Source organism: Balaenoptera acutorostrata, chromosome 6 (genome assembly GCF_949987535.1).
Source record: "Balaenoptera acutorostrata chromosome 6, mBalAcu1.1, whole genome shotgun sequence".
NCBI lineage: Eukaryota > Metazoa > Chordata > Mammalia > Artiodactyla > Balaenopteridae > Balaenoptera > Balaenoptera acutorostrata.
The window spans coordinates 10,543,604-10,557,353 of record NC_080069.1 but is presented as its reverse complement, the minus strand read 5'-3'; the positions used below and the strand labels follow the sequence as shown (position 1 = coordinate 10,557,353).

The 13,750-nt window shown below is 37.2% G+C and overlaps 1 protein-coding gene across 3 annotated transcripts in view; it reads left to right on the top strand.

Annotated features, from left to right (window-relative positions):
• Nucleotides 1–13,750, top strand: part of FZD3 (frizzled class receptor 3) — a 106,505-nt gene that overhangs the window by 80,567 nt on the left and 12,188 nt on the right. For all 3 annotated transcript variants that reach the window (XM_057548953.1, XM_057548954.1, XM_057548955.1), the window contains 2 exons: nt 5,424–5,572; nt 9,418–9,651. In XM_057548953.1, coding sequence (XP_057404936.1) covers nt 5,424–5,572; nt 9,418–9,651 — 383 coding nt within the window. The remainder of the gene's footprint in view (nt 1–5,423; nt 5,573–9,417; nt 9,652–13,750) is intronic.

Below are 13,750 nucleotides of genomic sequence, written 5' to 3'. Positions count from 1 at the left end.
CCATCAAATCTAAATGAGATCCTTGCTGGGTAGAGTAATCTTGGTTGTAGGTTCTTCCCTTTCATCACTTTAAGTATATCATGCTACTCCCTTCTGGCTTGTAGAGTTTCTGCTGAGAAATCAGCTGTTAACCTTATGGGAGTTCCCTTGTATGTTATTTGTTGTTTTTCCCTTGTTGCTTTCAATAATCTTTCTTTGTCTTTAATTTTTATCAATTTGATTACTGTGTGTCTCGGCGTGTTTCTCCTTGGGTTTATCCTGCCTGTGACTCCCTGCGCTTCCTGGACTTGGGTGGCTATTTCCTTTCCCATGTTAGGGAAACTTTCGACTATAATCTCTTCAAATATTTTCTCGGGTTCTTTCTCTCTTCTCCTTCTGGGACCCCTATAATGCGAATGTGGTTGCATTTAATGTTGTCCCAGAAGTCTCTTAGGCTGTCTTCATTTCTTTTCATTCTTTTTTCTTTATTCTGTTCCGCAGCAGTGAATTCCACCATTCTGTCTTCCAGGTCACTTATCCGTTCTTTTGCCTCCGTTATTCTGCTATTGTTTCCTTGTAGTGTATTTTTAATTTCAGTTATTGTGTTGTTCATCTCTGTTTGTTTGTTCTTTAATTCTTCTAGGTCTTTGTTAAACATTTCTTGCATCTGCTCGATCTTTGCCTCCATTCTTTTTCCGAGGTCCTGGATCATCTTCAGCATCATTATTCTGAATTCTTTTTTCTGGAAGGTTTCGTATCTCCATTTAGTTGTTTTTCTGGGGTTTTATCTTGTTCCTTCATCTGGTACATAGCCCTCTGCCTTTTCATCTTGTTTTTCTTTCTGTGAATGTGATTTTTGTTCTACAGGCTGCAGGATTGTAGTTCTTCTTGCTTCTGCTGTCTACCCTCTGGTGGATGAGGCTATCTAAGAGGCTTGTGCAAGTTTCCTGATGGAAGGGACTGGTGGTGGGTAGATCTAGGTGTTGCTCTGGTGGGCAGAGCTCAGTAAAACATTAATCCTCTTGTCTCCTGATGGGTGGAGCTGGGTTCCCTCCCTGTTGGTTGTTTGGCCTGAGGCGACCCAACACTGGAGCCTACCTGGCTCTTTGGTGGGGCTAATGGCGGACTCTGGGAGGGCTTACACCAAGGAGCACTTCCCAGAACTTCTGCTGCCAGTGTCCTTGTCCTCATGGTGAGACACAGCCACCCCCTGCCTCTTCAGGAGACCCTCCAACACTAGCAGGTAGGTCTGGTTCAGTCTCCCCTGGGGTCACTGCTCCTTCCCCTGGGTCCCAAATTGCACACTACTTTGTGTGTGTCCTCCAAGAGTGGAGTCTCTGTTTTCCCCAGTCCTGTTGAAGTCCTACAATCAAATCCAGCTAGCCTTCAAAGTCTGATTCTCTAGGAATTCCTCCTCCCGTTGCCAGTCCCCCAGGTTGGGAAGCCTGATGTGGGGCTCAGAGCCTTCACTCCAGTGAGTGGACTTCTGTGGTATAAGTGTTCTCCAGTTTGTGAATCACCCACCCAGCAGTTATGGGATTCGATTTTATTGTGATTGCGCCCCTCCTACCGTCTCATTGTGGCGTCTCCTCTGTCTTTGGATGTGGGGTATCTTTTTTGGTGAGTTCCAGTGTCTTCCTGTCGATGATTGTTCAGCAGTTAGTTGTGATTCCAGTGCTCTCGCAAGAGGGAGTGAGTGCACGTCCTTCTACTCTGCCATCTTGAACCAGTCTCTAGCAGTGCTGAATAATTTTCAGTGTAATTTTTTTCTCATAAAACGAAGTATAAGTATATATTGTAATGTATGTGAGTATTTATTGGGCACTTAACTATGTGCCAGACACTGGTCTAGGCTCTGGGGATAAAACCATTGGGGAAAAAACTCCTCATGGAGTTTATACTTTAGAAGGAGTAAACTATATATTGTTTAAAAGCAGCAGTATAACCCAAACAGACTTGAAAGAAATACATTGGTAAATAGGAAAAGATACACCTTAAAGATGTGCTGGTATGATGAAGTAAAAAGCTGATGTGGCAATATTAACGTCACATAAAATACTGTTAAAGGTGAAGAGCACTAAAAAAGTAAATTGGGCAGCTAGAGCATTTATATAACGCCTAACATAGGCTTAAAAGAGAAACATGACAGAATTAGAAGGAAAACTGATGAGCCCACAGTTTAGCATACCTCTATTAAAATGGATAGGTAAACAGAAAATTAGTCAAGAAAACATGTGTACCTTGTTTTATTAAACTTCGCTTTATTGTGCTTTGCAGATACTGCATTTTTTACAAATTGAAGGTTTGTGGCAGCCCTGTGTTGAGCAAGTCTATTGGTACCATTTTTCCAGCAGCATTTGTTCACTTCCTGTCTCTATGTCACATTTTGGTAATTCTCACATTACAGACATACCTCAGAGATATTGCAGGTTTGGTTCTGGACCACTGCAATAAAGCAAATATCACAATAAAGCAAGTCACACAAATTTTTTGGTTTCCATATGCATATAAAAGGCTCTCCTTGGACCTCCCTATTAGCTTAGACACAACAATATTGAAATCAGGCCAGCTAACCTTACAATGGTCTGTAAGGGTTCAAGTGAAAGGGAGAGTTGCACATCTCTCACTTGAAATGAAAAGCTAGAAATGATCAAGCTTAGTGAGGAAGGCATGTTGAAAGTCGAAACAGGGGAAAAGTTAGGCCTCTTGAACCAAACAGTTAGCCAAGTTGTGAATGCAAAGGGAAAGTTCTCGAAGGAAATTAAAAGTGCTATTCCAGTGAACACACTAATGATAAAGTGGAACAGCCTTATTGCCAATATAAAGAAAGTTTTAATGGTCTGGATAGAAGGTCAAACCAGCCACAACATTCCCTTAAACCAAAGCCTAATCCAGAGCAAGGCCCTAACTCTCTTCAATTCTATGAAGGCCGAGAGATGAGGAAGCTGCAGAAGAAAAGTATGAAGCTAGCAGACGTTGATTCATGAGATTTAAGGAAAGAGGCCATCTCGATAACATAAAAGTGCAAGGTGAAGCAGCAAGTGCTGATGTGGAAGCTGCAGCAAGTTATCCAAAAGATCCAGCTCAGATAATTCGTGAAGGTGGCTGCACTGAACAACAGATGTTCAATGTAGATGAAAGTCTTATATTGGAAGAGGGTGCCACCAGGACTTTCATAGCTAGAGGGGAGGAGTCAGTGCCTGGCTTGAGAGCGTCAAAGGACAGGGTGACTCTCTTGTTAGGGGCTCATGTAGCTGGTGAGTTTTAAGTTGAAGCTAATGTTCATTTACCATTCTGAATTATGCTAAATCTACTCTGCCTGTGCTCTCTAAATGGAATAACAAAGTCTGGATGACAGCACAACTGTTTACAACATGGTTTACTGAAGCCCACTGTTGAGATCTACTGCTCAGAAAAGAAAAGATTCCTTTGAAAATGTTACTGCTTATTGACAATGCATCTGGTCACCCAAGTGCTCTGATGGAGATGTACAAGATTAATGTTGTTTTCATGCCTGCCTACCCAACATCCACTCTGCAGCCCACAGATCAAGGAGTAATTTCAACTTTCAAGTCTTTATTATTTAAGAAATACACTGTTTTTTTTTTTTTTTGTCACACGCTGCTCAGCTTGTGGGATCTTAGTTCCCCTACCAGGGATTGAACCCAGGCCACTGCAGTGAAAGCGCCAAGTTCTAACCATTGGACCACCAGGGAATTCCCATAAGAAATTACACTGTTTGAGGCTATAGCTGCCATAGATAGTGATTCCTCTGATGGACCTGGGCAAAGTCAATTGAAAACCTTCTGGAAAGGATTCACCATTCTGGATGCCATTAAGAACATTCATGATTCATGGGAAGAGGTCAAAATATCAACATTAACAGGAGTTTGAAAGAAGTTGATTTCAACCCTCATGGATGACTTGGAGGGCTTTAAGACTTCAGTGGAGGAAGTAACTGCAGATGTAGTGGAAGTAGCAAGAGAACTAGAATTAGAAGTGCAGCCTTAAAGATGTGACTAAATTGCTACAATCTCATGATAAAACTTTAATGGATGAGGAGTTGCTTTTTATGGGTGACCATGAACAAACTGATTTCTCAAGGTGGAATCTACTCCTGGTGAAGATGCTGTGAAGATTGTTGAAATGACAACAGAGGATTTAGAATATTATATAAACTTAGTTGATAAAGCAGTGGCAGGGTTTGAGAGGATTAGCTCCAGTTTTGAAAGAAGTTCTACTTTGGGTAAAATGCTGTCAAACAGCATTGCCTGCTACAGAGAAATTGTCCATGAAAGGAAGAGTCAATGGATGAGGCACACTTCACTGTGGTCTTATTTTAAGAAATTGTCATGGCCACCCAGCCTTCAGCAGCCACCCACCCTAATCAGCCAGCAGCCTTCAACACCGAGGCGAGACCCTCCACACAAAAAGAGTACAACTCACTGAAGGCTCAAGTGATGGTTGGCATTTTTTAGCAATAAAGTATTTTTTAATTAAGGTACGAACATTGTTATTTAGACACTTATGAGTAAATATCGCATACTTATTCAACTACATTATAGTGTAAACATAACTTTTATATGCACTGGGAAACAAAATTATCCCCATGACTCACATTATTGTGGTATTTGCTTTATTGTGGTGGTCTGGAACTAGACTTACAATATCTCTAAGGATGCCTATATAGAAGATTTGAACAACACAACTAATAAAGTTGATCTAATACATATAGAAAATTTTGTACCCAACAAATAGAGAGTAAGCATTATTTTTGAGCACACGAGGAATACTTTAAAAAATGGACTGTGTCCTAAATCACAAAAGAAGTCCCCGAAATTTAAGGTAAACAGAATCAAATAGACCACATTCTATGACCACAGTAACCAAACTTAAAATCAACAATAAAGAGAACTTTTAAAAAAACTCATCTGAATAGAAACTAAAAAACTCACTCATAGGTTAACAAGGAAGCTTGAAAACAGCCAGCAAAGTAAACATGAAAGTAGGTAGAAGGAAGAGCATATTAAATATAAAAACAGAAATTAATAAAATGGGGGGGAAAGATTAACACTTTCCTAATTGTATATTGTGATGACCAATGATAGGATGAGCGAAATTGGCCAAGAATAATATAGGTATTATTTGAGCCTCTATTCCTATTCATGGTTTATTTTCTATATTAGTAATCTTTTTCTTTAGAAGGTATCCAATATGAGCTAATAAGACTATAGAACTCAAAATATAGAACATAAATTTGTTGTCAAATTTTCAGTAGTGTGTCTTTTCCATACAGCAAGAAAATTAACTATAGAGCTGTGTAAGTGAAAATATCAGACTTGTAGAATTATTTTACTATTTATTTTATTTAAAAGATTTTATAATGGCCTTTAATAGAAAATTCTATTTATATATGTAAGATATTTTTCTTTCCCTTCTTGTAGGTTACTCAAATGAGTCGTCCAGACCTGATTGTCTTTCTGATGAAATACCTGATGGCTCTCATAGTTGGTATTCCTTCCATTTTTTGGGTTGGAAGCAAAAAGACATGCTTTGAATGGGCCAGTTTTTTTCATGGTCGTAGGAAAAAAGAGTAAGTTGAAGTAAATTATGGTGTTCACAAACTTCACATTTACGCAATTTTTTTGTGTTTCCTGTGTTAAAATAATTTGGATTTGGAGGAAGTATTCCAAAAAGATTGTAACCTCAGCTTTCAACAGTTATGATTAAACCTTAAATCACAGTTAGAAACTTATTCAGAAAAGATAGCCAAGTAGAACCAGGCTTAAGGCCTATTCCTTACTAATTCAGAATATTTGAGGGAAGACCAATCTTTATTTTAAAAAATCCAAATTATAATCCTCTTAAAATTAAAAACAAATTAATGATTATATATATATTCTTATTTGATCTTCTTGACATTTCTCTGAGGACTGGTGTGTATTATCATCTCAGTGTTACAGATGAGAAAACTGAGGCACAGAGAGGTTAAGTGCCTTGGCTGAAGTCACGTAGGTATTAGATTAGACTTCCATTTCCAACTGTCCATCGTTTTTCCAGGTTATACCATAAATTATTTAAAGAGATAGCATGTTATTCCATTCTCATGTGGTACACGTTAAAGCCAAAATAGTAAAATGATATTAGTAGATAAAATGGAATATGTTAAAGAAATTATTTTAATTCATAGTTGGCCACATTGCATATTAGAGTGTCATGGTAAAATATAAGATTTGCCAAAGCAGTCTTCTTAGGGCATATTTGAGGAATCTTGAATTTTTTGACCCCATAATTAATAAAACAAAACAAAACAAAATAAGACCCTGCAGTATTCACAAACGAACAAATGACTTCAAAGTTTTTACTAAGTATAAGTATTATATGTATACTGTATTTGAATTATCACAAATTCTAAGTTAGTGGAGTCTATATTCTTATGATTTTACTTAACCTAAGTTCCATGGAAAATGGATTTGGTGGGATAGTCTGTAAAACTCTTAAGATTATATTTAAAATGTTATTGTGTCTTGTATGGGTTAATGTACTTTTTTTATACAACTTAAAGTACTGCATTAGCAGGATCTGTATTTTCTAAAATACCAGTAATTAGCAGCTTCTGTTACACGGATTAGATTGAGATTTTTAAAAATCACAGTTTTAAAATGTACATTTCTTATTACCATATCTGAGACTACTGCTAGTAATATCAGATAATGCATTACCCCTTTAAATACAGTTTCATAGGGCAGAGAAGGAAAGAAGGGGAAAGATGAATTCAGCAACAAACATGTATTTCCTAAGAATTCATCCTTTGAGAAGGTCTTTAATGAATGTTTACTGCGTGCATTGAACTATATTGGGATGCCAAGGATTCAGTAGCATACAAAACAGGCCAAGTCCTTGCTTTTTGTGGAACATCCTTCCTTGGGGGATTTATCTGTATATTTTTTGAAATTTTTAAATATATTTTAATCACAGTAAAACATAATTCTGAGGGTTTGAATTAAACATTCCTGGTCACCTCCGGACCATACACAAACAATTCTGTAATACAGCAATTCTGTTGTACTAGAAACTCCAGATAGAGCTAAGCCCAAGCCACCCTTTTGGGGAATTTTCCTAGTTATTTGGGGGATCCTGGTTGGGTCAGAATCCTTCTGAAACTGGTTAGAACTCCCAAGAACCCTTCTATTTGGTTTTCTGGAACCATGGACCACCCCGCAACCCAACAAAGTCATTGTGACCCTCCAAGCTGGGGCTGTGCTCTGGGCTAGAGTGCCACTCTTCAAGAGTGTGAGCACCCTACAGCCATTTCTAGCATTTGTCTGGTTGAGCCTTTGAGAAATGACTATAGAGTAATCATAATAATGGTTACCAGTTAATTGAGCACACTTAATACTCCAAGCACTGTCCTAAGCATTTTATGTATTATTAAATCATTTAATCCTCTAAACAGCCTTGTGAGGGAGATCGTCATTTTACAGATAAGAAACTGAGGCATAGAACCAAGGTTTAATAGCTAGTGAATGGCAGAATTGAGATTCACACCCAAGCAGTCTGACTCTAGGCTCTAGTCTGCTCTTAACCCCTGTGTTATACTGTGTGTCAAAAGACTGGCTTCTAAAATTATGCCAGTCAAATTAGTGTTCTTCCTCTGAGTGAGGCCACATTTAAGACTGTGCTTATGCTAATATTTCTGACACTGATTGAAATACTTTTAGAAATCTTTTGGAATTATCTGGGTGACAGCACTTAATTTCTCTGGACCTCTGTTTTCTTATTTGTAAAATGAGGGGACAGACCTTCACCATTTGAAGGTGGATTAAATTTTTGGAATGACCAGAAGTCAGTTTGAACCAATTTTTAAAAATAAGTTTAGAAAACAAATTCAGCAATCCAGAGTGACTTGGGATGTATGTATATATGAATAGGGCCATTGATAACACAAGAACAAATGTTGTTTTAACTATCTTTGAGTTGTTCTTTTTTCTATTTAGTTTTTGACATTTTGTTTTTATCATATACGTAAACATTATGTTTTATCATTACTTTATGATTGTCTTGGAAGCCATTTAAAGTTAGGTTTGATCCCCAACTGCTGTTTTTTTTTTTTAAACATCTTTATTAGAGTATAATTGCTTTACAGTGGTGTGTCAAAGTTTCTGCTTTATAACAAAGTGAATCAGTTATACATATACATATGTCCCCATATCTCTTCCCTCTTGCATCTCCCTCCCTCCCACCCCCAACTGCTGTTTTGTTGTATGACTTTTGGAAAGTCCTTTAATCCCTTAGAACCTCAGTTTCTTCATCTATAAAATGGGGATCACAATATTTATTCTTAATGGATATCTAATATCTTTTTAGGACTTAATCTCTATAATAAAAACATTATTAAGAAAGATTAAAGGAGAGTATATGTAAAATACCTGTCACAATGCAGGTACTCAACAAATATTAGTCTTCTTTCAGCCCTTCTACCCCAGCACTAAAAACAACAACGGCAGTAACAACAATGATCTTTTTCTAATTCGAAAACTTAGAATATATGCACTTTCACAATTTATGATCCAATCTTTACATGTTGGAGGGTTTTTTTTAAATGAAATTGTCTAATTTTAACTTTATGTATGATTCTCATAGTCATTATTTACACAAACTGATACACTGACCTTTGTAACTATTTAATTGGCTTTTTTATTAATTACCACTTTGTTCATCATCATGAACATCTGTCTGCTTTTAACCCTTTCATAGCAGTTAAAAACTTTTGCTCTGGACATAATTCATCCCCTTAATTCTTTTTTCCTAAGCCTTTAATGTGTCTGGGACTTAATTGTATGCTTGCTTAAATTAATTTTTCATATGTTTTGTTCTAGTTATGATCATTCATGTTTATTCCAGCACTAGACAAATGCTCTGTCATAAAGTCAACTTGTTACCTTAAAACAACTGCTCTTACAAATTAAAAAATGTGTCTATGCCATGATGAGGCCTCTACTACTTCCATAAACCATGCAAGAAAATAGTTTTTCTACTTTATAGTAGTACCTTTGTAATATTGCAGTGTCCTTGAGAATGATAAATTTCTTTAGCTGAAAGGGACTTTTTAGAAATGATGAAATTGTATATCTTCATTTTATAGATGAGGAAAATTAAGAAAAGGGGATAGTGACTTGCCTAAGATTACATATTTATTGACAGAGTTGGAACTAAAATCCTGATTTCCGTATTCTAATACGAACCTCTTTCTATCATACCACTTTTGGGAACAGACTGACACATATTTTTGTTATATTCTCTCTCCGGTCAACAATGTTACCTTATATCTGTCCTAAAGACATTATTTGGGAAGAAATTAATTTCAAGAATAACATCAGTTTGTCAAAAAAGTAGAGATGTTAGTCTGTATCTTAAACTTAGTATTTTGTTGTCTAGGATAGTGAATGAGAGCCGACAGGTACTCCAGGAACCTGATTTTGCTCAGTCCCTCCTGAGGGATCCAAATACTCCTATTATAAGAAAATCAAGAGGAACTTCCACTCAAGGAACATCCACACATGCTTCTTCAACTCAGCTGGCCATGGTGGATGATCAGAGAAGCAAAGCAGGGAGTGTCCACAGCAAAGTGAGCAGCTACCATGGCAGCCTCCACAGATCCCGTGATGGCAGGTGAGTTTTATTGGTAGCTTAGTTTATTTTGTGTGCTGAATTAGAGTCACATGGCGAGTAGCCAATGTGACTACTACTATTGGAAGAGTAGCCAATTCTGAAAAAGAAGTTGATCATTATTAACATTTTTGAACTTTCCTAGGTACAGTTGTCCCAGATTATGGTCAGACTTAATGCCAGTCAGAGGAGTTTAGAGTTTAGACTTGATGCAGCAAGCAATATGGAGTCATTGACGGGTATTACTGATCAGGGAGAAGGCAGGGTAAAAATGGTTATTTTAGTAAGATTAATTTGGCAGACAGTTATGGAATACCTACCATGTCAGGCATTGTGCTAGGCTCTGGGAATACAAAGATGATTTAGGCATGATCTTTGTTCTTAATAAGCTCAAGAAAGATAGTGTAGTCATTACTCGTGTTGTGGTTAAAAGCATGGAGTCTGGAATGATAAGCCTCAGTTTCCTCATCTGTAAAATGGAAATAGTAATAATATTTGCCCCTTTAGCAATGTTGTAAAAAATAAATGAGATAATGTACCTAATTGTTTGGAACAGTGCCCTTCTCAGTAAGTGCCTGATATCAACTTTTATTATAATTATTATAAGTTAATAATTAAAGTAAAATGCAAATATAATGGTATAGTCCAGAGGTTGGCAAACTTTTTCTATAAAGAACCACATAATAAATAACTTTAGTCTTTGTGGGTCATATGGTCTTTGTTGGCAACTATCCATTTCTGCTGTTGTAACATGAAAGCAGCCATGGACAATATGTAGTCAAAATGGGAATGGCTGTGTTCCAGTAAAACTATTTACAAAAATAGCAAGGGGCCTCATTTGACTGGCAGACCATAGTTGGCCAACCCCTGTTTAGTAGCTTGGACGAGGGGGTGATTAATTCTGGTGGGGAAGGGGATGGGAAAAAGCTTCACAGGGAATGTTTGAGAGTGGGCTGGATGTGCTTTCCTGTTAAATTTGATGGTGGAGACACTAGAATTAGAAACTTCTTAGGAGCATTGCATTAATTCAGCTGAGAGATGATGAAGGCTTATGGAAGAACAGTGGCAGTGGCAAGAGAGGAAGAGCTGATCTGAAGGATATTTAAAAAGAAGAAATGAAGTGATAGGAATTGGAGATGGACTAAAAGCAATTGGGCAGAAGGAATGTGCCAAAGATTTTTTTTTTAAGATTTCTAGTTTGGGAAACTGAAAGAATGAAAATTATAATGCCTGAAATTCTTTGTTCACTTTGAAACGTCTCTCTACAGCTGTCCTGTATCCTTCCAGTCTCATTCCAGCCTTTCTCTCAGTGTTCCCTGTCCTCCTAGTATAGGATATGATTCCTATACTTACTGTCTTTTTAGTCCTTCTGGTTTGTCCTCTCAACTTGCTTTCTTTCACCTTCTAACTTGGTCAGCTACCCTATGTTTTAAAAAGGAGCAGCCTTTCTTTGACTATCATATATTTTCTATCTTTATCCATTTCTTTTTCTTTTCCTTGCCAGATTTTTGAAATGAATATTCTGAATATTTCCATTCTGCCAATTGCATCCTTCATTCCTTGTATTTCTAGTCTTTTTCACCTTCTTGCCCACTTCTAACATCACCAATGACCTGTTTTTTAATCACATTCAAAGATCTTCTCTTTCCTGCCTTTTCCTTCCATTCAGCACTCCTAAATAAAAAGCATTCTTCTAAGTGCTAGGGACACAGAGATGGAAGACAGAAGAGTAAACAGTCAGTTATAATATACTTTAATGGGTATGATAAAATCATGTACAAGGTGCTTTGGGATTCCAGAGAAGAAAACCATTTAAGTCACCATGGAAAGTCTTGTTCACAAACAGGATAGCACTTTAATTTGAATAGGATTCAGAGGAGGCAGTTGGAAATTTCAGACAAGGAAACAGCATATGAGGAGGGAAGGAGGACAAACTTGGGCAGTTAAGTACCAGGGCAACTGTAGGAGATGAAACATGCTGGGAAGTTTGGGGTTTTTTCCCTTACAGCAATGAGAAACTAGAAGACTTTGAGCATTGGGGTGATAAAATCAGATTTGTATTTTAGGAAGATCACTTTGACAACAGCATAGGAGAGGAGATTGTAAGTAAGCCCAGTTGGGAAGTTTCTAGAGTAATTTAGAGGTCTTAACTTAAGACACTCATAAAGAGGGAGGAAATCAGAGAATCTTTCAGAGTATGTTTTGTCAACACCACCCTCCATGAGCTGACTCTCAGCATTATGTGATGTTTGACATTATTAGCCTCATCCTTTTCAATAAGGAATGAACAGTTAGAATACAGCTTTTATGCATGTGGCATTCTGTGTATAAAGAGATATATAGAAGAAAGCTAAAGTATAATTTCTGCGCTCTAGGAGAATATAACCTTATGAGAAAGATAGGACATATACATAAGAACCACTAAAAAACAGTGCAAGACAGCATATAATTAAAACAGTGAGTATTAGAGATGATCAATGTTATAGAACTTCAGAAAAGGGGAAGATCAGATTGGCCCATGAAAACATCTCAGAGGAGATAAGTAGGGTGATGAATGGTAATACAAGATAAGTTCATATTGAGTAGAGAATTTCTGAAGGCAATTAAATATAGGGGGATTTCAGCATCAGTAATCTGAATGGAATGGGAGTTTAGATAAGAAAGTTTATAATCTTTAATATAAGGTAGTTGGTAATTAAAATTGTGAGATAGAATTCCTTGAATCTTAATTAAAAAAAAGAACAGACCAAGAACAAGACCTTGGTAAATACAGTAATGATAATAATACAATAAGAGGGACTTCCCTGGTGGCACACTGGTTAAGAATCCGCCTGCCAATGCAGGGGACACGGGTTCGATCCCTGATCCTGAAAGATCCCACATGCCGCAGAGCAACTAAGCCCATGCACCACAACTACTGAGCCTGCGCTCTAGAGCCTGCGAGCCACAACTTCTGAGCTTGCGTGCCGCAACTCCTGAAGCCCATGTGCCTAGAGCCTGTGCTCCACAAGAGAAGCCACTGCAATGAGAAGCCTGCACACTGCAACGAAGAGTAGCCCCCGCTCACCACAACTAGAGAAAGCCTGCGCATAGCAGCGAAGACCAAATGCAGCCAAAAATTTTTTAAATTAAAAAAAAAATAAAGTGCCTTTAAAAAAAATAATAATAATACAATAAGAATAACCTAGCATGTGATTCAGAGAAAGTGCTTATAGACATGAAGGAATCTATGAAAGTATAGTGTCATGGAAACTAGGGGATAGACTATGACCTCCTGTAATGGCCTTTCTTATCTCTGATTAATTAAAATCATACTCATCCTTTAAGGCCTGCTTGATTCCCATATCCATGGCAGTTACTTAATTGCTTTTTAATCATTCTTTCAGTGTGACCTATTTTCAATACAGTTGTTTTTCCTTGGCTAAGTTTGCAGTTTCTGGAGGATGTGAACTTGGTGACAGACATTTGTATATTCCCCCACAGTATCTAGCCCGGTGCATATTAGGAGACAAATAAATCTATCAAACAACTTTAGAAATAATGTGGGCATGCCATCTCATGGCGATTTCTTTCGGCATCAGTTTTTAAGTTTACACGTGAACACTATATTTTGGCCATGGTTTTCTCATCATTTCGTGGTATCTTGGCTATGAGAGCACACGTATACACACATTCCTGCTTCTCAGTACTCACTCTAGTCCAGACTCCTTGATGGATAATTACTGATCTCAGTGCTACGTAAAATAAAATAGACTTGGGTAAATATACCTTCACATGTATGTCAACTTCAAAGAATAAGTAATTGGTAGTTAGATGAGAGGATATAAAAAAGGAAGTGGATGAGTAGGTAGGGGGAGGTTTGAAAAAGAGTGGTTAGTTTGGTAAGTAGGTGACATTTTATTATGTAGTTGAGTCCTAATTATCCATGGGCAGGTGGTTCATATTCTGGAATTTTGTGGATAGCCATATATTTCACTTAAATAATTAGACATAAGAACTCAATTTTTTCTATGAAAAAAAAGTATTCTTTTAGTCTTATTCATTAAATTAAACTCAAAGACAGATTTCATTTTAGAAAATACTCAATTCATATTTTTAATTA